The following is a 23,844-nucleotide window of genomic DNA, read 5'->3' on the forward strand; positions in this document are numbered from 1 at the left end:
AAATATTGAGTACCGTTAATGGAACCGAATATGAATCAAATGAGTTCAATGACGATTGCAGAGAAGTTGGCTTTAAGAGGAAGACTACTACCATATATACTCTCGAGCAAAATGGAGTTGCTGAAAGGAAGAATCATTCTGTTAACGCTCAAATCTGCCTCAGGCTGAGGAAGGCAAAACTCAAGGCAACATCAAATCACGCTCAGCCTCGTAGCTAGCCCTACGAGGACAGGAGAGGGCTCTCTCTGGGTCAATCTCGGAAAAATATAATCAATGAGGCTCGAGATGACTGAAATTGTAACTAATCTTAGGCTAGGTATTAAGTGCAGAAGTTTAAAGGTGAGTTTTTGGGGGTTTTGTTGAATCAAAGGGAAAGGCGATTTTGGGTGCGGGGATGAGACACAGTTTCTGCAGAGGTATGATTGGAGCGAGGTAGGCAATTGCTTGATGCCTTAAAGCTAATGAGGTGAGTAGATCAGACAGGTGAGGAGCTAAGGAGAGCAAGAAAACCTCAAGAATTCTCCTTAAACAGATGAAAACATAGGAGATCAAACAAACTTAAAGGCAAAGCATTACAGATTATGAATTCTACCTTAACACTTCATTTGTTCAATTGCAGAAGATGAGAGAAGGAAAATAATACACATAACAACTTACAAGTACTGAAAGAAGCACACCATCAAGACATAAAGCCACAAGAATTCCAAACAGTGCTGCAAAACCCTGGTCTTTCCTTTGCCAAAATGCTGAAGTAAAATGTACAATAGAGTCTCAAAACCTTTTCCCCAAGAGTCCCACCATGAAAATGACTAAGAAAATACATAATATAGGTAAGCCAACCCATTCCCTTGCCTCTAGGGGTCGAGCTCATCATCCTAGGAGTTGTTTCAACCAATTCTAAACAAAGCACTACAATCTAGGCAGTCAAAACAACTTGCCTCTATAAGGTAGAAAACTGATTCATTCATTTAATTTTCACTTTTTAGTGAATGAATCTTCTAGAACAAGTAATAAAGTGCCAAAATTACATCATGTTTCATTAATTACATCAAGAGGAGTGAAAAAATCACATCACAAATCAAAACTGGTCAAACTGGCTTCGTTTCCTGAGCTGAAGATGAAAATTGCGCCAAAAAACCCTGTCCGCCGTGCGCCTGAGCCCTATGCGCCGCGCGCCTTTCCACCTATTTTTGGGGCACTTCCCGGCATCCAAATTGAGCTCAGGTTGGCTTGTTGGAAAGCCCTGGATGTCTACTTTCCAACCCAAGTGCAATTTTCCAATTTGGTGTCCATTTGCCCCTCCAAAAGTGCATTCTCCCGAAAGTACTTCCTGCTGGTGCAAAAGGTGGCAAAAAGGTGATTTTCATGGTGTTTTTGAGCCTTTTGGTCACCTAGAACTTGATGAAATGCTTTGGCCATAGCTTAGCATGTATATTTCATCATTACAAATCCAAAAATGCAAACCATTTGTGATTTGGACCTCCCAATCTTATGGGTCGCGCGCGGCGCGCTACGCGTTGAGCCAAAAAACCTATTTTTTAACCAAAAATTTCAAAATTGACAAAATTTTCTCCAAACTTGTTGAAATTTGGGCTGAAGGCGCCTTATCAAGTGCCATGTCCAGCCAAAGAAGCTTCAGCCAAGATTCGAAGTCTATCCTCCCTTTTTCGACATTTTAGTGCCCTTCTGGTACATGCAGTTCTGTGGTACAGTCACTGTCTCGGTTGTATGATGTGTCGGTGTCCATCTCCATGGTGTTACCAATCTATGCCAATGATATGTTCAGCTCGTTGAAAATGAGAAACTGGTACCTTTATCTCCAATTGCCAAGTGTATGAAATGAGAATTTGGTGCCTTTTGTTTCAATTATCAAAATATGCCAAGTAGGAAGGGGCTGTGGTACATAGGGACAATGGGTATAGGATTAGGGCATGTGAATTTAGGGGGTGGGAGAACTTAGGGAATAAGGAAATGAATGGACAAATGGAATAAGGGAGTGATGGAGGAATGATAAACTTGGTAGCAAAACTGTCAATCATAACCCTAGCACTGTTGCTTTGGAAATTATGAAGTAGGGTTTGATTTCTTAAACAATCACCATTCATCAAACACCATGAAGTAAGCACCAAACTTGGATAAAAAAAACAGAGATGGAGGCCCTACCTACTTGTACAAATGATGATCCAAGCATATTGGGCAATTTTGGAGCAAAATTTTGAAGTTTTTGGGCTTGTTGGTTGTATGCGCCGCGCGCCTGCCCAACGCGCTGCGCGCCTCTGATGCGTCGCGCCAGTGTATTTTTACACTGTGAAAACTTGCTCAGTGCACCACGCGCCGCTGATGCGTCGCGCGCCTGCTCAACGCGCCACGCGCCACATAGTGCATTTTTCAGGAGGCTTTCGGAGGCCTTCCCGGTGTCGAAATCGGGCGCAGGATAGCTCGTTGGAAAGGTCTTTGAGTCTACTTTCCAACCCAACTGGAATTTTTTAATTTGAAGTTCATTTGCCTTGTCAAAAATCAAATCTCCCAAGACTGGTCAAAATGTGCCAAATGAGGCTGCCTCAAGGCAGAGTGCTGTTGCAATCAACTTTTGAATGCCTTCCTCAACTCCAAATTGAGTTCATGATAGCTCATTGGAAAGATATTTTTGTCTAGTTATCCTTTGACTCATCAAGAAAGTTATTTGGCCAACCAAGCTAGGAGAAAACCTTATTTTCCCAAGGTCACTTCAAAGGTGCATCAATTCTCCCGAGGCGATTGTATTTTTGACATTTCTCTAAAACCATGACACCTGTGTAAAAAGTGAGGGAGGTTTTTCTTCTTTGGCATGTTGTGGACAAAAACCTCTCTCAGTTTTCCAAAATTCATCTTTGATTGCTCTGAAACATCTTTTGAGTGAAACTTATCCCGATGTGTGAAACAAGGAATTTTGTGGAAATGAAGCGAAATGAAGGGGATGAGGGGCTTGTAAATTCTTGGGGAAATTTTGGGAAGTAGGGAGGGATGTTAGGAAGCAGGGGAAAGTGGAATCTTAGAGATGGAGTGAGGGGAAGGGGTCCAAAAGGGCAAAACACAGGCTTAGCCTAGAAAATTGCCAAGTTGTGGCAAGAAACTAGGGTTTGTGGAAAAATGAGGAGTTTGGGAAATCTCAGTGATGGGAAGTGTTTAATAAGGTACATTAATGATAGGAGAAGGTGTATGAACATCAGGATACAAATTTTTCCGATGATTTGACCCTCCAAGAGAATTTACCTCCAAAACCCTAAGAGAGAGAAATGAACCTTGCCTAGGCGCAACTGAAGCATGAACAAGGTGTAAAATGACCCAATGGAACCTGACATGATGAGGACAACCCTATGAATGATGATAGACTCAGCTGAATGATGACATGGACCGACATTTGGACAACTTTAGAAGGAGTGAAAGCAAACCCTAGACCTAATGCCTAGTGACCAAATTTTGCTTGAAGACTCTTTGAAATGACAAAATTTGACCTTGACACTCTGAGACCACTTTGTAAGAGCATATTTGATCACTGGAGGAAGGCTGGAAAGACTGACACTAACACATTCCATTATAGAAGCCACTCGTGCCATGCCTCATGATCAAAGCCTTCTGAAGTTCCTATGGGCAGAAGCTGCCAACACTGCCATGTACATTCAAAATAGATGCCCTCATCAAGTGTTGGACTCTAAAACTCCCGAAGTATTTTTCATCGGTAAGAAACCTAATGTTTCTCATTTCAGAATTTTTGGTAGCCTTGTGTATTTTCATGTGCCAAAAGAAAAGAGAAACAAATTGGATGCATCTGGGAAGAAAGGAACATTTGTGGGCTACAATGAAACTTCTAAGGCATATAGAATCTATGTGCCTGGTCAAAGAGAAGTGGAGATAAGTCATGATGTCACCTTTGATGAAGATGATGCCCTTGGGAAGATTAATAACCTTCCTATTCCAAGGAAGGACAAAGAAGCAGATTCAGGAAAGCAGGGAGAATCACAGGATGAGCCGATGCCCGATGTTGAAAGACCAATGGATCCCATTAATCCACCTCCTCATGAGCCCTTCTCCTCAAAAAGGAGACCCTCATGGCTTAGGGAAACTCTCGAAGATGCCGAGAGACATGTTGCTCTAAGGGGGACATTTCTTGAAAGTAAGAAGCCGAATAGGTACCAAGGGTACTTAACTACCTTGAGAACCATTGTTCAATCTGAGCCTTGCACGTTCGAAGAAGCTGTGAAGCACCAAATTTGGAAGGATGCTATGAACAAAGAGTATGAGTCGATTATGAAGAATGATGTCTGAGATGTGGTCCCTAGACCCCAGGACAAATCTGTCGTCACCTCTAAATGGCTCTACAAGATCGAGCATAGAGCCGATGGAAGTGCTGAAAAGTTCAATGCCAGATTTGTTGCTCGAGGTTTCTCTCAAAAGGAAGGTGTCCACTATGATGAGATATTTGCTCCAGTTACCTGATATACCACCATCCGTTCGATTATAGCCCATCTTACCTCGCAAGGATGGAACCTACACCAGATGGACGTCAAAACCGCCTTCTTCCATGGTTCAATTAAGGAGGAAGTCTATGTAGAACAACCCGAGGGGTTCGAAGTTCAAGATCGTCAGACACATGTATGCAGGTTGAAGAAATCCCTCTATGGGAAGAAGCAAGCTCGCCGAGCTTGGTATGAGAGGATCGACAACTATTTGATGAAGTTGGGATTTACAAAAAGTGAAGTTGATCTGAACCTTTACTTTAATGTTGAGAATGATAGACCCCTCATCTTGGTACTTTATGTGGACGATCTCTTTCTGACAGGTGCAGACCCTCTTATTCATCAATGTAAGAGGGAGTTGGCTTCTGAGTTCAAGATGAAGGACCTAGGACTGATGCATTATTTCTTAGGATTAGAGGTCTCGCAAAAGCCAAGTGAGATTTTCCTTTCTCAAAGAAAATACATTGTGAAGTTACTTAAAAGATTTGGGATGGTGGATTGTAAGTCCGTGACTACTCTGATGGAACTTAACTTCAAGAAGTTATGCGGAAGTGTTGTTGGGGCCGATTTGGGAAATCCTTTTGAGTATCATCAATTCGTGGGGGCCCTGATGTTCTTGGTGAACTCCCGTACCAAACAAATGCTTTGCAATGAATACATTGAGTCCATTTATGGTCGAGCCTCATCACATACATTGGATTGCTGCCAAGAATCTTTTGAGATATCTTCGGGGCACAATCACCTATGGATTGAGATACACTGTCGGGAATGTGAGGCTCCATGGTTATTCTAATGCTGACTGGGCTGGCAGTGTGGTGGATCGTAAGAGCACATCGGGATGTTGCTTCTCTCTAGGTTCTGCTTCGATATCCTGGATGAGCAAGAAGCAAAAATCTGTTGCTTTGAGCAACGTCGAGGCCAATATATTGCTACTAGTATGGCCTCCTGTGAAGTTGTTTGGTTGAGGAAGCTCTTTAGTGAGTTGTCTGGACATGTGTTGGATACCACCATGATCTTCTACGACAACCAAAGTGGGATTCGTCTTTCTAAGAATCTCGTGTTTCATGACCGCTCCAAGCATATTAATATCAGGTACCACTTTATCTGGGATATGGTACAACGGGGAGCAATAAGGCTCCAACATATTAGGATTGATGATCAGGTCGCGGATATTCTTACGAAGCCCCTGGGGAAGGCCAAATTCTTAACCCTCCATGAACGACTTGGAGTCGTGGAGAGACCCTCTTATGAGGGTCCCGTTTGATTTAGATATCGAGCTCTGGGAGCTCCGAGGCCTTGGGGTACTTCTTGGAGCGATGAGTGACCATAGGGTGAGTGGTTCACCTTCCCCTAGAGGTGCGCGATGTACAGGGTGAGTGGTTCACCTTCCCCTGTGATACCCCATGATTGTTGAGATATGCATAGGATGAGTGGTTCACCTTCTCCTATGGCATACGAGCAGGATGAGTAGTTCACCTTCTCCTGTCGATACATCCTACCCATGCACTCTAGGACCCATGGGAAGTACCTCTCATCTGGCTAATGAGTAGGTAAATGAGGATAGGGACCATAGTACTACTGATGGACGCATCGTGTACTACTATACTCCCTATGCTAGGATGTTTGATATTGATCTGGGATCAATGAAGACTTACTTCAAGTCAGTGGAGAGTAGTATGACTCTCGATTATTGGAGACTGACTTCGAGTCAGTGGAGAATGGTATGATACATTCTCGATCATTTCTTCTTCATTATTTCTTCATGGTTCATCAGAGCAGAGTAGAGCAAGGATGACAAGGATGGTACAAATCGTCAAATGGTTTGGTAGCTGGAGTTCTTCCTAGTTGAGAGGGAGTGTTAAATTTGGCAACTAGGTCCAAACTCCACCTTGGGCAACTCATATGATGTACTGATATTTTATTGGATTCCTCTTTCCAAGAGGTGTAAGATTGATCTAAAGATCATCTGATTCTGACATGTACAAATGGAATTATGTATTTATTTCGTTTATGGACAAATTGTCAAGGTTGGCCAGCAATCTAATGTAGGCTCAGAAGCCCAAAAGACACATCTATTCATCCTCAACGTTGCATATAAATAGAAGGAGCATCTACCTCATTTGGGCATCATTCATCACACACATTTCTCTCTCTCTCCTCATCTGATTAGGTGTACAATTTCAGGGAAGCCTCTCTCTCCACACGTGCGAAGGACAAGACTACAATTTTTTGTTTTGCCGTTGACCGAATTACATGAGGGTTTGACCAGTGTTGACTGAGTAGCAGTTGACCAGTTTGACTGTGTTTTTCTTAGGGAATATTCTATTTGGGCAGGCCACATTTCTAGGCACAAAAATCGAGACATTCTGAGTTGTTTGACCAACGTTGACCGCAAGGAAGTTGACCACGGGTTTGACGTCTACGTTGACTGAGTTTGACTGATATTTTCGGGACTATTTTGGGTTGATTTGGATTGTTGTTGGAAGCCAAGTTGACTGGGTTTGATCAAGTTGATTTGGAGGAGAAATTTTGCCACATTGACCAGCATTGACTTTCTGGTTAGGGTTTCCTATGACTGTAGTTTGACTAGACAGATTTGACTTTGATTGGGCAAGTGAATTTTGTATATTGTACTCTCTCTCTACTGAGCTTTTGAAGAATAATAAGAAGAATTGATCAAAGGGTTTCCCCACATTGGGGTTTGTCCCTGACATGCGCCACATCTTGTGTCCTCTTGTCTTGGCTTGTCTTCTACTGTTTTTATTTATGTTCTTTCTGCATTTGTTGTCATGTCAATGTGATTGCTAATCTGGAAATTGATATTGGGCTAATAAAAAAATAGAAGTAAATTGCTCTTAACCATAGAACATACCATTGTTATCTAAAATTAACATGATAGAAGTTGGAAGTTTAGAACACTTAAAAAAAATTAATACATGGACAGTAGTCAAATGAGGATTTTTCAAGTGAAAATCCTTACCTGGAAATACAAAATTGCTTCCTTAGCCTCCTCTTGAAGATGCCAACTCCACTGACAACTCCAAACTATCTCCAAAATAGCTCCAACTCCAACTCCAAGCCTCCAAGATGACTACTACAACAAAAACTCAACACTCTCCAAGCTCCCAATCAAACTCACAAATACTCCAAATGAGATGTGTGAGACAAATGAGAGGGACGAGGTCCTTTTAAAGGCTTGGAGAGGGTGTTTTTGGAGGGAAAGAACCCTTATTTTCCCTCCAAAACACCCTACAACCTTGGAAAATCGCGTTGCATGGGTCCTCCGTGGCCTTGGCAGCTAACCGACCGGTTTAGGACAGAACCGGCCGGTTTGACCATAAATCGGCCGGTTTCGTCCTAAACCGGACAGTTAGGACAATTTTTTTCGATTTTTGGGTGAAATGAGGGGTCAAACCAGGTTTTTATGCCAATTTGACCTGGTGGGCTAGTGGACTGGCCGGTTTGACCAGTTACTGGTTCAAACCAGCGGGTTTTTAAAACACTGATTGTAATAGCTCCGAACTGAGGTCACTGTAACAACACCGCACTGAAACGACATTGAAACTGTGAGACTAAAATAGCACAAAGTCACTGTGACATATCACCGAAATTTAGTCTCCACTGTAATCCATTTTCTATCTCAGAAAGGTATGTCGAGAATATCACTGAAGCTTGTCTCTGTGGTTACCCGAAATTATCTCTGTAATTAATCCGAACTTCTGTGGTGGTGTAATGCGAAGACCTTATACTCATATATATAGTTGTCTCCATGTGTAATAGGCTGACATGACTTTGTTGAAGGGTTGTGTCTCCATATATGTTGAGGCCGACTTGAGTTCAGTTAAATATAGCTGACTTGATGATGATCTATTTGAAGCCAACAGCAAGAAGACTTGATGGAGGAGTCTTTGACCAATCAACAAAATGACTTTGACCCAAATAAGCAATCCTAAAGTCTACAATGGAGGCTTGACCTATGACAATTGACCCAAGCATAAAACCCATGCTTTAACAAGTCAATTCAATAATAATAATAAAAGAAATTTGCTTTTCTTTTGACAAATATATTACATTTTGACTTCAAGTACAATTATGAAGACCGAACCTAGTTACATTCTTCAACACTCCCTCTTAACTAGGGAGGTATTCATATTTACATATACCCATAGAGGTACATGGAAGATCTCAAAATACATCATCTACGAAGAAGTTTAGGCACCTCAATGCCATGGACTAGATCCCTGACCAGGGCAATCTATCCAAGGTCTCTCAACAATTTAGGCACCGCAATGCCACATACTAGATTCCTAACCAGGGCAATCTATCCAAGGTCTCTCAACAATTTAGACACCGCAATGCCATGGACTAGATTCCTGACCATGGAAATCTATCCGAGTGGGACTAAGATGGACTAAAGCTTTCAGCCTCTTTAGGTACCATCAGGATTACTTGCTAACCATCAGCCCAGGGTCAGAGCTCTATGACCAACACCACCCTCCCAACTTTGGGACCTAGACATCAACACAAAGTGTCAGCCAAATGTCCTCCCAGGCAATGCTTCACTCACAAAGCCTCAACACACCTTGATCCAGTAGCTCAAGGACAACAAATCTCTCCCGATCAAACTGATCAGTAACCAGCATGCTATCAGAAACTTCGAGAGATTTACCTGTACAAACACAATCCCAATCAGTAATATACTTTCACATGTTCGTAAACAAACACAAACCTTTGAGGTCTTTCAAACAACTTGATGATATGCCTAAGGTTGCCATCCATTAGAGGTTTATGAGCCTGATTGTTGACATCTCTATCTTTTGGTTGAAAGAAAGGATCTCATGGAATAGATTTCATCGCTTTATTCCCTCTTCCCCCATGACGCTCTATGTGTGGACATTTTATTTTCTCACCTCCCGCCCTTGTAACCTTCCGTGTAGCCATTCCCGCCCTTGCCTTTGGATCTATTGCCTAAGTAAGTTGAGGGGAAGTTGTTCTCATAGTGATTGGGTGATACGTTGGTTGCATTGGGTATATGATTACGTTAGTACCTGTATGGTATACTATGCATGTTAGAGTAGGATGCATTGCATGCTAAATTTTCGCATTAGAACTAACATCATGTGATATTATCATGCTAGATTAGTTGCATTTAGATTAAAATAGCATTTAAAGTAAATTTTATTTCTTGTTGATTTTATGGCCTAAAATTAAGCACGGGTGATCATAAGACAACAAAAAAAATGTTGCCCCATGTCCTTGGTCTTTGATATGTGCAAGTAACAAGTTTGCACTCCCAAGAGATTGATGTTGTTATCATGACCTCCCCGTTCGAGTATGTTCTTGCATCCTTCTGAGAGATCATTTCCTAGTTGGAGACAGAGGTTACCCAGTATCCATAGGAGAAAAAATTTCTCTTAGATGGTCCTCAACTGGCAGCCAGTAGCCCCTTGTAGCCACTAGATAACTTTATGTGCCACTATCTCTGCCACCTGAGCCAGCCATATGCTCCCTCGCCCCTCTGTTATGATCGTATGTTTGAAGGTGGGCCTTCCAGCCCCGAAGGTATGGCTTTTCATTGTGTAGTTGGGTTTTTTTGTTTACTCATCATGGACACTTTTGGGCATGGATTAGTGGGGGGATTTTGGAAAAAGAGTGGGCTTGGTTTGTACTCGTATCCTCGGTCCAAATTGATGATTAACCTTGTATCCTAGTCCCGTGGGATCTCCTTTATTGGCTACTGGCTTTAGGGGTGGCACTACATGGGAAACCTCGATTTTGGTTGCATGGTGCCACTTCCCTACACCATATACATCACTCCCCTCTGCTCATTATAACCCCATTCACCATATTTCCCATCCGAGTCCACATTTGTCCATTGGGTCCACAAATAGTTAGCCTCCCCTTCCCCTTGTCAACACTTTGGGTCAGGCCTGGAACGATTACCCAGAAGTTCATGCAGCTAAAAGAAAAGAAAAAGCATAATTTGGCCACTCTCAACAAAAAATGTACCATAACATGCCAAAGATGGTCGGGACATACAAATTTAGCACGTGGGAAAAATTCATACATGAGCTTTACCCCTATCATTATGGCCATCATCGTGGTTCCTAGAACCCCTCATATTGGCCCCTTACATCATTAAGGAGCCCATGACTGTCCCAACCCCTGGTGGGCAACGAACTGCCCCACCTTAAGGGAGTATTCACTGTTATATCTTACATATCATGCTCTCATCCCCTGGAGCCCCAAGTAGTTACAAAAGAAAAATCTATAAAAGGCAAAAGGCATATGAAGAAGGGTGGAAAAACAATGGTTGGGGTAACTCATGTACCACGATTGCTCCCTCCTACATTCATACACCCAAGTGTGGGCTTCCCTTATTATAGCTACCCTTGTACTGTGTCATGTGGCTTAGAGCCTTCCCCTAATGCCCAACTCCATTCCATCATTGCATCACATGCCACCTGCCACTTGATGGATGTACCATGGACATGTCACCCACCTTAGAGGCTAAAACCACTTAATAGGGTCCTTGGTTAACCTTCTTCGTGAACTTGGAGGCACCTATACATTCTAAAGCCCATTATGGAAGGGCATGCCACTGTGAAGTGTCCACTTGGTTTCATGATTTGTAATTGTAAGCTCATTTACTCAATTACACTAATGTTTGGTTGTACTTGAAGGTGAGGGGACGCATTGGATCTTATATAGGATTGCAAGTGGGTCTTCATTCGGAGTTTGGTCTCCATAACGGGGTCCAAGCCCTCTAGAGGGTCGTACTGACATTTGTAGGGTGAACGTTGAGAGCCACGGATCTCCACCATAGCAAAGAATAGATTGCCACTTCATGGGATCCTTTGGTTCCACTTATTCCTTGCTCATGTTCCACCTATTGGACAATGATGATGCACCTGGACCACCTTGCCTCCCAAGTTACACTCTTGCACCACACCACTTGACAATTGATCCAGGGCCCAGATGAGGATGTGTCTCGCCGCGGGAGACAATGAGAGGGCTTGCATCGTTCTTACAATCCTTACATATGGAATGCAGACTTGTTCGATCCATTTGGAGACCCATGAGGATGTTTTGTGCCCCCATAGCCACTTGGGGACACCACAGGTTTTTTGCTTGGAGATCAAGGGGCCACCTCCTTCATCACTAATTTTGGAGCCCTTCCATCCATTTGGCACATGTTGGACTTCACTAGGCCTTCCAAATACCCTCCTAGCTATTGTATTATCATTTTGGCCCTCCTGAGAGGCTTATTTTTCATATTATGGAGTTATTTGGTGGGCTTGTCACCAATTAGGGTGTTATTTTGCACATTAGAGACACTTTTAGGGGTTTGTTAGTCTAATTAGACTCATTGAACTATTAGAGGCTCATATAAATACAAGTGAGGCTTCATTTGTAACTCATCATCACTTGGATTTGGATCATTGTTTCTTATGGAATTTCGCTCTAGCTATTGAAGGACAAATTGGAGATTCTTTAATGCATTTTGACATGTGGGTTTAATGTTATTCTATTTTGGAGCTTCTCTCTTACAAATGTGGTGGATGGATATACTTTTTCTGCCATGTAAGTTTCTCTTTTATGCGAAATTTTCATTGTATGTTTAACGTATGGAATACTGCACCATGATGTTGCTTGTGCTCTAAATTATGTGAAAATCTTGAATCACTTTGGTCATCTTGATCTATTGTATGTGTTATTCATTGGGCAAGAAAAACAAATGTTCCTTAGGGGTTGTCTTTGAAAACCTAACCCTAAAACTCCATTATTTGACAAATCGAATTATAAATCCTTGTTGTAGCTGGGAAGTTGCTTCATTAGGGCATGTGAAGCTGCAATTAGGCTCCTTGATAGAACAAAACCCTAAATCAATCTCATTCTTGATTCCATTCTCTCGAAAGACTAGGCACTGGTCCTAGATCCTTGGTGATCACATTAATTTAATGAAATATCATTCTTTCGCCTCTTTTCTTCCTCTTTTCTCCGTCCCCGAAGAATAAGGAGATTCTAGGGCTTGGTGCGAAATTTTAGGGAGGAGGAATTTTAGGATTTCATCCAGACAAAGTTCTTCATTTATGTCTCCTCTAGGAATCCAGTTTTAAACGAATTCCAACAATGGAATTTCAAATAAATTGATGCCCTAGCTATCACACCAAGAGGGAACCCTTGAAGCTACTTTGACTTGGGGATTTCTTGAAGGTTTGCACTTTGTAGTTCATCATTCAAAACCTTTTCTCTTAACTATATCCAATCATTGGATGAGCCTTTACCACAGTATATCTCTCAACGCTTGGTCTCTTATAGTATTTCTCTCAAGGGTTTTTTTGTGGAAAGTCACCCTAGTTTCTCCCAAATCTCACACTTTAATTGAATCTTTCCATTGAATGAGCCATCCTTGTGTCACTTTGAACCCTAGTATAAACACATCAATCACAAGTGAGGGATTTTGGAAGTCTTGATCTTAGCATTCATCATTTTTGAATATTCCTAAACCCGAGGTCATCCTTCCCTCAAGCCTTTCTTGGAGAGCCCTTCTTTTGCTTCTAAAGCAAGTAGCCTATTATCAAAGCCTCTCCTTTGAATGGGTGTTGGAAATCACATTGTGCATCATTATTGACCTCATCATTCTAGTGATTTTCCTATACTGAGACCTCTCTCATCGGTGAAAGTCCGTAAAGAGAAGGGGCATTCACTGAGGTGACAGTGGGTCCTTGTCTCATTGTTGCCACTTGATCTAGTAGCAGTCCCTTTGGAACCCCTCCTAGGACCCCTGCTAAATTGAGCGGTAACAGGGCCCACAATCAATGCCACGTCAAATCCGAAAAGAGGCCCCAACGCCAGAGGAGAGTAACTAGCCTAGAGCATAGTGGCAAATAGACCCAGGACTGATAATAATAACCAGAAACCAATTAAAAACAAAAATGATGATGCCCAATAGATTAGAGATCCACCAGACAGTATGATCTAATCCTAATTGAATTCCACATATAGCCCTTGTAATTCACTGACCCAACACATAAATAGATGAATTAAATATTCAAAAATTATACCTACCACACCAACTGCAATAAATGTTGGGAATGTGAAGGAGTGGGATATCCCTCCAATCAAGCCCCGAGATTGAACTGGGCAATACCAGGGAACAAATCTCATTGGCACCAAGACTGCACCCAGACAAATAACAAAGAGCCAATCCCCATATCCAACAGAGAACATGGCAAGCCAATGTAACAGAAGCCGATCAGTCACACCTTTCGATCAATTGGGATATACTACTCCAATAAAATGTTATTGGCCACCACCTAAAACGCATCTAAAATGTAGGGCAGACACCGCGGGCCGACAACAATGTCAACCTGCACCCACAAGACAAATTTGAGAGCTAAAGCCACAACATATGTAACTTCTGTTATATCCACACCAACAACGCCCACAACAGAAACCTCGACATTAGTCGGGACTCATGTCCCATGTCACGGCACTAGCAACACCCGAAGAAATGAGCCAAACAACCCGAGACCAAGTGCCAACCACTACCAATACCACCATTACATGCAAATGCGGTCCACACAACTCCAACACCACCTGCACCAACACCAACTGCACCAGATTGAGCAACAACAAAACTCCCCCCCCCCCCCCATACTAGTGATTCCCTTAAAACTCCAAAACAACACAATCTTTCATCCGACCTTATGTGAATGAGCTTGGCCTATACCACTATGTTAGTGAGGAAGTTTGTTGCTTCTTGTGCATCTTGCAATAGTGTTTAGAACTCTGAGGTGAAGATATGCTTCTTGTAAACCTACAACACCACCCCTGCACATATTCTCCCAAGTGCTCCCTCGAAGGTGCTATCTGAGCCTGCCACCAAGAGAAATCCAATGCGGCCAATGCAGTTTTCTCTCACTGGCTACAACATTAAGGAATCTCAAACCACTTATGGTGTGATTAAAAGTGATGGCGAACATGAACACTAGGCGTCCCACTTCTACCTTCACCTCTAAAACATAGTTACTAGAAGGTCGATTGAATATTTCCCCGTCCAAGAAATTAACTTATGTTATATACACAGATGCACCTGAATTAAACCTTTGACCTACCATTATCCTGATCTTGTGCTTGCAGTGCTATGCTCATGCTCCCAAAACCGTCCACCTGTTGGTTCCATTATCAAAACCTAGATTTTGAATAATTGCTCTACCATAAAGAAAGAAAGAAAATTAGATAGAAGCATCCTCCAAATCCCTCATTTTGAAATGATCTAATAAAACCATTCAAAAATAGGGAGGAAGGGTTTGAATGGTAAAAGCCCATTAATTGTTGACTTTTGTAGCTTGGCAAGTACTCCAAGCCTTGAGGATCGAGGGTTTGGAGGAAGGAGCTCCATAAGTGGCTTTGTGGGCTTGGAACCCAAGCTTGGGGTTTTGCACCCATCGTGATTTGGGCCAAAACAATGAGCACATTTTGACATGTGATGGATGAGGATGATAGTTCTCAACAAGACGAATCCGACGCAATGAGAATCATTCGATTCCGAGTTGTAGAAATGGAGTTATGAATTTTTAAGTCCAATGTTGGGTTTTGCACAAATGAGTTAGGGTTGGCTTGGTGCAAATAAGCCTCTTAACAGTTGTCAAGCCCATGGAGGACATTAGAAGGAGCCCTCTTGTTGGTGTACAAATAAGAGGTGATGTGGAGGACTATTCTACATCCATTGTGCAACATAAGGGAAGCGTTGAAGGAGAAATAGGAGCTCGGTAGAGGAGAGAACTTGGTCGCAGCAAGGAGGAAGGAATAGCAAGGACAGAGGCATTGTTCTAGCGCTGTTTCAGCTGACCGAAGTGTTGTAGGAGGCCGAGGAGAAGCGCTGGAAGGTCGAGCTTGCGAGTCTGTTTGAGGGTTAAACAAAGGTAAGAGGAGGTTGTTTTGGAGGGTTGTTAGAGAGCCGCAACAAACTGAGGTAGGTCGCAGGCCTAGCCTCTGCAAAACAGGCCAGCGTAGTGGAGTTAAGGGTTGTCACTTGTCGTGAATAGCAGCCCACGACGAGGCCATCTCACCTTGCCTAGGCACAACAAAGAGGAGGTTGTTAGATTGGTTTATGAAGGGTTATTGCAGCATGCACTTGCCCTAACCAGGGATAGCTTGAGATGTGTGTTGGATCCTAATTTAGGGTCAGATTTGGATCAGTTATCAAGTAGCCTGTGGGTGCCACGTGTTGGGGCTAACATGGAGTGTTGAATACCCCAACTAGGAGCAGACCTCACGATGAATGGATGTCATGTTGATGAAGATTATAGCAGACAAGTGATTGGGTTGACATGGACTATCAGATGCCCTAATCAGTGCGTTGATGTTGCAAAAGTACATTGGAGCCTAGATTTGTGCAATAACTCCTCTATTGCATAGCAAAGGGCAGATATGGCGAAGTCTGTTGGCAACCATGTGTAAGGGTTTCCTAGGTGTGAGGATACCCTAGCTAGGAGCAAATACCCCAGTAGACTTGGTCACTCATGGACTGTTGGAGGGCCGCATGAGAGTGGACCAAGTGTGGACGTGATTGGGCATTTATGGTCTGCTGGAGGACAGCGTGATAGTGCTCAAGTTGGACCCCGGTGTGCAACACTTTGATGGACAAAAATTGTTGCTAGAGTGCCAGTTGTTGAGATCGAGGTCTAATTAGCCAGAGGAGCAGTTGAGCAGCCCTACACTTGTGTGTGGAGAAGGACTTCTACAGCAAATGGTGGGCAATCCTCCTAGCCCATGTTCATTATTGGAGATGGACATCTTGCAGCGATAGGTGGCAGCCCTCCGGGCCCTATGTTGGTCTTCATCGGTGCAGCACAAGAAGACCATAGTGGGATGAAGTCCCTGAGTAGTTGAGGAGCAATAGTGGACAGTTAAGAGTTGTTCACAAGTGGAGCTGTGAACAACTCGACAAAAGTCTCGATGTGTTGTGCCCTTGATGGACTAAGGCACAACTAGTGAGCAGATTGATAGCTGAGATTTAGTGGCCAGATGGACTTGGAGCATTGATAGAGGCAGGAGCTGCAGATCGGGAGCCGAAGGACCAGGTAGGTACAGGGTACGACCAAGGCAGCTATGAGGAGCTCTACATCAGCTAGACGGTCAAAGTATCTTGTTGAGGGCAGATTGGTTGTCGATGTACTGACACCAAGCCCCAGTTTGTATTCTTGTACTAGTGGATGTATGAGGGCCATTATCCCTGGCACAAGAGCCCTAGATTGTTGTATTATATGTTGTTCAAAACTTGAATATAACGAAGTTAGGTTGAAAAATGTAAAAAGTTGTCTATATTCTGTGCATGTGTGATTTATTGTTGTTTATATTCCGTTGTGCAAAGTAGTATCGTTGAGATTTTTGGTTTGGTAGTGTCAAAGATTTTAAGATTCTAACCTAGACCCAAGATCGTGGAAATTCAACATGGCATCAAAGCGTATCTAAGTTAATTTGAGGGATAGTGAATCAGAGTGTGCACAGCGAAGCAACTCAGAGGGAGTTGTGGGTGTCTAGATCATGGAGCAGAGGGTTTAGCTGCAAACATGGAGATGTGGTCTTAACTGGCTTGGCAGCGAGATTGGCTGGGAGTTCTGGTGGATTGGTGGTGAGCCTGGTGAACAACAATTTGTTGTAGGGCAAGTTGTTGATCATGGACTTCTATTGATTTTTCATGGATGGTTGGGACAACTCAAGGGTTTCTTTGGCATGGACGAGATCAGGTTGATCAAGGTGGCTTCATGTGATGGAATACAGGATGGCAGGCTAGAGTCTTCATTGGATTGTGATATTGCATATACGAGATTGGTGGGATTTGCACGAGTAGTATTTGATCCAAGAGGATGAGTGCTTGCAGCACCGAGCTAGTGAATATCATGTAGGCTCAGAGGGAGCAGCCCTATGGAGGTTTGGGATCTTCAGGTTCAGATGTGATGAGGCCGAGGCACTACCAAGACTGTCGGGTATGCTGCAGCAATGGAAGCCAGATGGGCTAGTGTTGTCGAGGATGATGATGGTTACTTCCTAGTCTTGGAAGTACCTCCCTTGCTAAGAGGGAGTGTTGATTTTTGTAGCTTGGGAGGTACTCCAAGCCTTGAGGATCGAAGGTTTGGGGGAAGGAGCTCCTCAAGTGGCTTTGTGGGCTTGGAACCCACGCTTGGGGTTTTGCAACCATCATGATTTGGGCCAAAACAATGAGCACATTTCGACATGTGATGGATGAGGATGATAGTTCTCGTCAAGACGAATCCGACGCAACGAGAATCATCCAATTCCGAGTTGTAGAAATGGAGTTATGAATTTTTTGAAGTCCAATGTTGGGTTTTGCACAAATGAGTTAGGATCGGCTTGGTGCAAATAAGCCTCTTAACAGTTGTCAAGCACATGGAGGACGTTAGAAGGAGCCCTCTTGTTGGTGTATAAATAAGAAGTGTTGTGGAGGACTATTCTACATCCATTGTGCAACATAAGGGCAGCGTTGAAGGAGAAATAAGAGCTCGGTAGAGGAGAAAACTTGGCCGCAACAAGGAGCAAGGAACAACGAGGGCAGAGGGATTGTTATAGGGTTGTTTCAAGTGACCGAAGTGTTGTAGGAGGCCAAGGAGAAGGGTTGGAAGGCCAAGCTTGCTATAGTTGCTTGCGGGTCTATTTGAGGGTTAAACAAAGGTAAGAGGAGGTTGTTTTGGAAGGTTGTTAGGGAGTCACAGCAAACTGAGGTAGGTCGCAGGCCTAGCCTCTCCAAAACAGGTCAGCGTGGTGGAGTTAAGGGTTGTCACTTGCCCAGAACAACACCCCACGAGGAGGCCATCTCACCTTGCCTAGGCCACAACAAAGAGGAGGTTGTTAGATTGGTTTATGAAGGGTTGTTGCAGCATGCACATGCCCTTACCAGGGACAGCAGTACAGTGGTATTGCAGCAGCGCTGAGATGTGTCTTGGATCCTAATTTAGGGTCAGATTTGGATCAATTATCAAGCAACCTATGGGTGCCACGTGTTGGGGTTAACATGGAGTGTTGAATACCCCAACTAGGAGCAGATCTCATGGTGAATGGATGTCATGTTGATGAAGGTTGTAGCAGCCAAGATATTGGGTTGACATCAACTGTCAGATGCCCTAATCAGTGGGTAGATGTTGTAGCAGTACATTGGGGCCTAGATTTGTGCAATAGCTCCTCTATTGCAAAGCAGAGGGAAGATATGGTCAAGTTTGTTGGCAGCCATGTGTAAGGGTTTCCTAGGTGTGAGGATACCCTAGCTAGGAGTAGATGCTACAACAGACTTGGTCACTCGTGGATTGTTGGAGGGCAGCATGAGAGTGGACCAAGTGTGGACGTGATTGGGCATTTATGGTCTGCTGGAGGACAACGTGATAATGCCCAATTTGGAGCCCAGTGTGCAACACTTTGATGGACAAAAGTGGTTGCTAGAGTGGCAATTGTTGAGCTCGAGATTTGATCAGCCAGAGGAGCAGTTGAGCATCCCTAGACTTGTGTGTGGAGAAGGACTTCTATAGCAAATGGTGGGCAGTCCTCCTAGACCATGTTCATTGTGGGAGATGAACATCTTGCAGTGATAGGTGGCAGCCCTCCGGGCCCTATTTTGGTCTTCATCGGTGCAGCACAAGAAGACCATAGTGAGTTGAAGTCCATGAGTAGTTGAGGAGCAGCAGTGGGCAGTTGAGAGTTGTTCACAAGTGGAGTTGTGAACAACTCGACAAAAGTCTCGATGTGTTGTGCCCTTGATGGACTAAGGCACAACTAGTGATCAAATTGATAGCCGAGATTCAGTGGCCAGATGGACTTGGAGCATTGATAGAGGCAAGAGCTGCAAATTGGGAGCCGAAGGATTGGGTAGGTACAGAGTACGACCAAGGCAGCTGTGAGGAGCTCTACATCAGCCAGACAGTCAGAGTATCTTGTTGAGGGCAGATTGGTTGTCGATGTACTGACACCAATCCCCAGTTGTATTCTTGTACTAGTGGATGTATGAGGGCCATTATCCCTGGTACAAGAGCCCTATACTGTTGTATTATATGTTGTTTAACATAATGAAGTTGGGTTGAAAAATATAAAAAGTTGTCTATTTTCTGTGCATGTGTGATTTACTATTGTTTATATTCCACTGTGCAAAGTAGTATCATTGAGATTCTTGGTTTGGTAGTGTCAGAGATTTTAAGATTCTAACTTAGACCCAAGATTGTGGAAATTCAACATTAATATACCTCAACATGCCTAGAAAATAGGGTAAGTTCTACTTGTATTGACATCAACTCATTAAAGATTCAAAGAATAATTGAGTTTGGACAACATTTCTAGCACTTGATAAAATATATCATCTAAGCAACATAAAAATAGAGAACAAAATTAAGGCAAAACCATGGTCCCGAACCTTAACCCTAACAGCATGAGAATCCTAGCTACATTGTGCTTATCTAAAGTATCAATAGACCAACTTGTAATGACATATTCAATGACTACCCTACAATATATGTCAACAATTTCAACCTAAAACAACGTAAGTCGACTAATCTTAACACTAATGTTTCAAAATGGTAGTGAGAAAAAGTAACCATGTGCATTACCTATGGATAAGCAATATTGAATACAGAATCTTGTCTACGGTTGATTGATAACAATAAGAAACCAAAACAATGCAGAACCAAGCAAAAGGGGAATATATTGGACCCTAATGACACCATAGATGAATGCTAAGATCTCACACCTTAATTGGGTACTCAACTAATAATCCATGCCAACTACGGATAAATAACAAATAGGTACAGAATCAGGGCAGAACCCTAACACGAACACACTCTTCACTGTCTTTCGTTAACAAAATATTTACCAATACCGACTATATGAAAAAGAAACAAGGGCTAGCCTTATGCAACACATCAAGGTTTGGGCTCATTGCAATCTTGTGTTATCAAAGACAGGTCTAGTTGTGCAATAATCTTGTGTAATCAATAGTATCGGTTTCAATTCTTGCGAATATCAAAACAGAAATTGAAAAAATGGAAAATTGATTAGAGGAAGACAATGTAATACCATTTTGTAAAGAAATATTGGCGTTTTCCGCATCGACCGAGTGAAGGATTCCTTCGTATCGGATCTCACTCTTGGAAGTGAGGCTGATCAGACTCCCTACGAATGAATCCGCTGAGGTCCCGTCCTTCATTTTGAATGCTGACAGTAAATTCAATCAGCTTCCCACACCCTGCAGCCTACAGAACTTGTGTCATTATTTTTGGTTTAGTTTTCTTAGACTCGAAGATTTGGGTGTCAAACGGACTCGATCCAATGCTAATTGTACCCGCCACGTCTGCCTGAAGAAAAATATAGAACGACTGATGACTGGGGGAGAATATTCGCCCCTTTAAAAAGCCCACAAGTATGGAAGGGAATCAGGGCCTGAAGAATATTATAGTTTGTGTAGGTGCGAGGTTGTATGAATCATTGCCAATGTTCTCCCAACTCTTTGTTGGACTCTAGTGAGTCAAATTTATTGGAAAATATTTTGAAATTGGTTTAAATTTTATTTATATTTTGAAGGCGGGCTAGGGTTTAAGACTGGGTGACTTAAAAGCAATACAATTTCTATTTACTATTTATTTTTTAGAGATTTCAAACTGGTGAGAAGAAGTTTTTAGTTGACACTTTCGGTTATATTTCTTACTTCTTTTCAATCAATCTTTATGAAAATCAAAATCGTCCAAGTTTTTAAAAATGTTTTTATGAAAATTAAAATTGCTGAGATTTCAAATGGGTGAGAAGAAGATTTTAGTTGATGTCATTGGTTATATCTTTGAGTTATTTTTAATTTTTTTTAATTATGAAAATCAAAATCATCAAAGTTTTATTAAAAAATATTTTTATAAAAAAACAAAATTGCGAAAAGATTGTTATTTGTAAAGAATTTTTATCAAATATATTGGTAATATTTTTTTATGAAGAAATCTTGAATGGAAAAGAGTTAAATTGTTTAGAAAAAATTGTGTAGGTTGTAATGTATTTTTGTTTATTAAATAGACTTCTCGTTAAGTACATAATTTCAACTCTAAGTTTATGACTTCATTTTAACAAAGCGAAATTGTCACAGTGTTTTGAAATAACACTAATTAAAAATGGTTAAAGTGTTTAGACAAAGTTGTGTAGGTTGTAATGTTTTTCTATTTACTTGAATATATTTGTCACTCAAATTATGCAATCTCAACCCCTAAATTCCTAACTCTATTGAAGCAGAGCAAAATTGTCGTTGTCTTGTGAAATAGCATCAATGATGTCTTCCATAAAGAAAAATCAAATTGACAACAGTCAAATCATTTATACTACATTATGTAAGTTGTGGTACTTTTATATTCTCAAGCATAGCTTTATCTAGACCTCAAAATTATTAAGCATTTTAAACTATTTCAAGACATGAAACTCAATGTAAACAATTTCAAGGCACAAAACATGACATATTTGATTGTTTGTTATTCATGCTTTATGATTACACACACATAAGTGCAAAACCCCCCACCCACAAAGGAAAGGGGGACACATTCCACATTGGAGGAGGAGGAGGTCGAGCAAGCATGCATGTCCATCTATCAACGAAGCAGCCATCATGTTTGTAGGGGGGGCATTATCTTTATGGATATCTACATTGACATAAATATATTGGTATGTTAGGAATTATATGATGACACAAACTAGAGATTACAACTAATATTAATAATGCACAAGAGGGTAGGAGATTTTAAAGTCATAGGAACTATTCCAAATATGATGCATTTGACTCTTTATTAATTTATTATTATTCATTGTTTGTGTATCACACTCATGCACCCACATAACACATTGCACTAAGAATGATGGGGAAGGCCTAGCAAACACACATACTCATCCCCCAACCAATCAACCATTTTGTTAGGAGGCCCGCTACCTCCATGGATACATCAGGTTCACAAGTGTAATCCACTCCTAGTTGTGTAGATGCCCTCACTCATTCATTATTATGTCTGCAATTCTCTTATGTTTGATACTATCAATTTTTGGTGTAGCAATATTGGTTACAAGATAATATTAAATTGAAGATAAAACACTAAAGAATAAGGAAATAGCAATTGCAAAGGCTAATAGAAAACATGAAGAAGAGCACAAAAAGAGAGTTGAGGACCAAAGAAATGTGACAAATTAGACTTGAGAAGGAATATCAAATATGCGAGAGTTAGTGCCTCTAGAGGTAACAAAAATGCTTACGATCTAGACAATAATAGGAGGTCACGTTCCTTTTTGGGAGCTAAACACACGACATGGTTGATAGGAAAACATAGAACAAATGGCTATCCTTGATTCATTTGTTTTTTTATAGGAAGAAGAGACGGGTAATAACTCATAAGAGACTTGAGATTTCAACAGATGAAGAATTACTTGTTACTACAAGACCCCTTTTATTAAAGGGACATACTCAAATCCCCTAGCAATAGTTTCGAAAAGTGTGGTTTGCTTCTAGGCAACTAAATCAAATGTAATCTATGTGGTTGAAGAGTTGGAAGAATCTAAAAGGAAAATAAAAATGTTAGAGAACTAAGATAAATATCACAAAGTAGAAACAACCAATCTCATTGAGTACAATGCATGTGCAATGAAAGTGTAGGATGAGTTAAATGTGGATCAAAAGCTATTGTACAAAATATTGTAGGATTTACAGATTTATTATTCATAATTTTTTACCTTTTTAAATAAAGTGAAAGATTAAAGAGTACAATGGGAAGGAGTATGAATGGTCCTAGAAAAAATCAGAAGATGGAAACAAGAAGAAATACAAGCACCTATAGATATTCCAAGGTTGAACAATAATGATATTGAATGTAACCTTGTAGGTTTGGCAAATTAGAAATCAACGTCTTCGAAACGTCGAGCAACAATAATCTAATGGAATGAATCTGGAAAATGATCTACACACCTATGAAGATTTTAGAAACATAAAAAAAAGGTCATATTCTATGGGAAGTGGTTGAGAGAGTAATCCAAAGTTGTCATCTTCATTCCGTATGAAAGCCCACTACACTCATAACTACTAAAGAATGCATGCAAGGCTTGGAAAACAATATAAAGCTGGAGAGGGTCGTGATAGAGATAACTAGAAGAAAAAATAAAGCAAGACTAAAAGAGTACATTTCCATTCGATCAAAAGATATTACTTTGATCAATTCATTTATCAATACCTCACAAAAAGGTATGGAGCGAGATTTGGTCATGTACAAAGTGGCTTTTGAGCAATTGGTTTTCCCATGTGCAGTGATAGAGATAATTGGAAGCACAACTA

General features: G+C 41.6%; 1 protein-coding gene across 6 annotated transcripts in view; it reads right to left on the reverse strand.

Moving 5' to 3' along the window:
- LOC149158918 (protein decapping 5-like) overlaps nt 1-21,038 on the reverse strand; it is a 214,303-nt gene extending 193,265 nt beyond the window's left edge. For 3 of the 6 annotated variants that reach the window (XM_089436364.1, XM_089436362.1, XM_089436361.1), the window contains exon 1: nt 20,580-21,036. In XM_089436364.1, the coding sequence (XP_089292490.1) occupies nt 20,580-20,709 (130 nt within the window). In that variant the 5' untranslated portion in view covers nt 20,710-21,036. Of the gene's footprint in view, nt 1-20,579 lie in introns of all 6 variants that reach the window. The other 3 variants (XM_089436366.1, XM_089436365.1, XR_016261735.1) reach the window with 2 other exon arrangements.
- Nucleotides 21,039-23,844: the final 2,806 nt, after the last annotated feature.

The sequence above is a fragment of the Pinus tabuliformis genome, chromosome 5_2 (assembly GCF_031772625.1).
Source record: "Pinus tabuliformis cultivar Carrire ecotype Pingquan chromosome 5_2, CPIR1, whole genome shotgun sequence".
Taxonomy (NCBI): Eukaryota; Viridiplantae; Streptophyta; class Pinopsida; order Pinales; family Pinaceae; genus Pinus; species Pinus tabuliformis.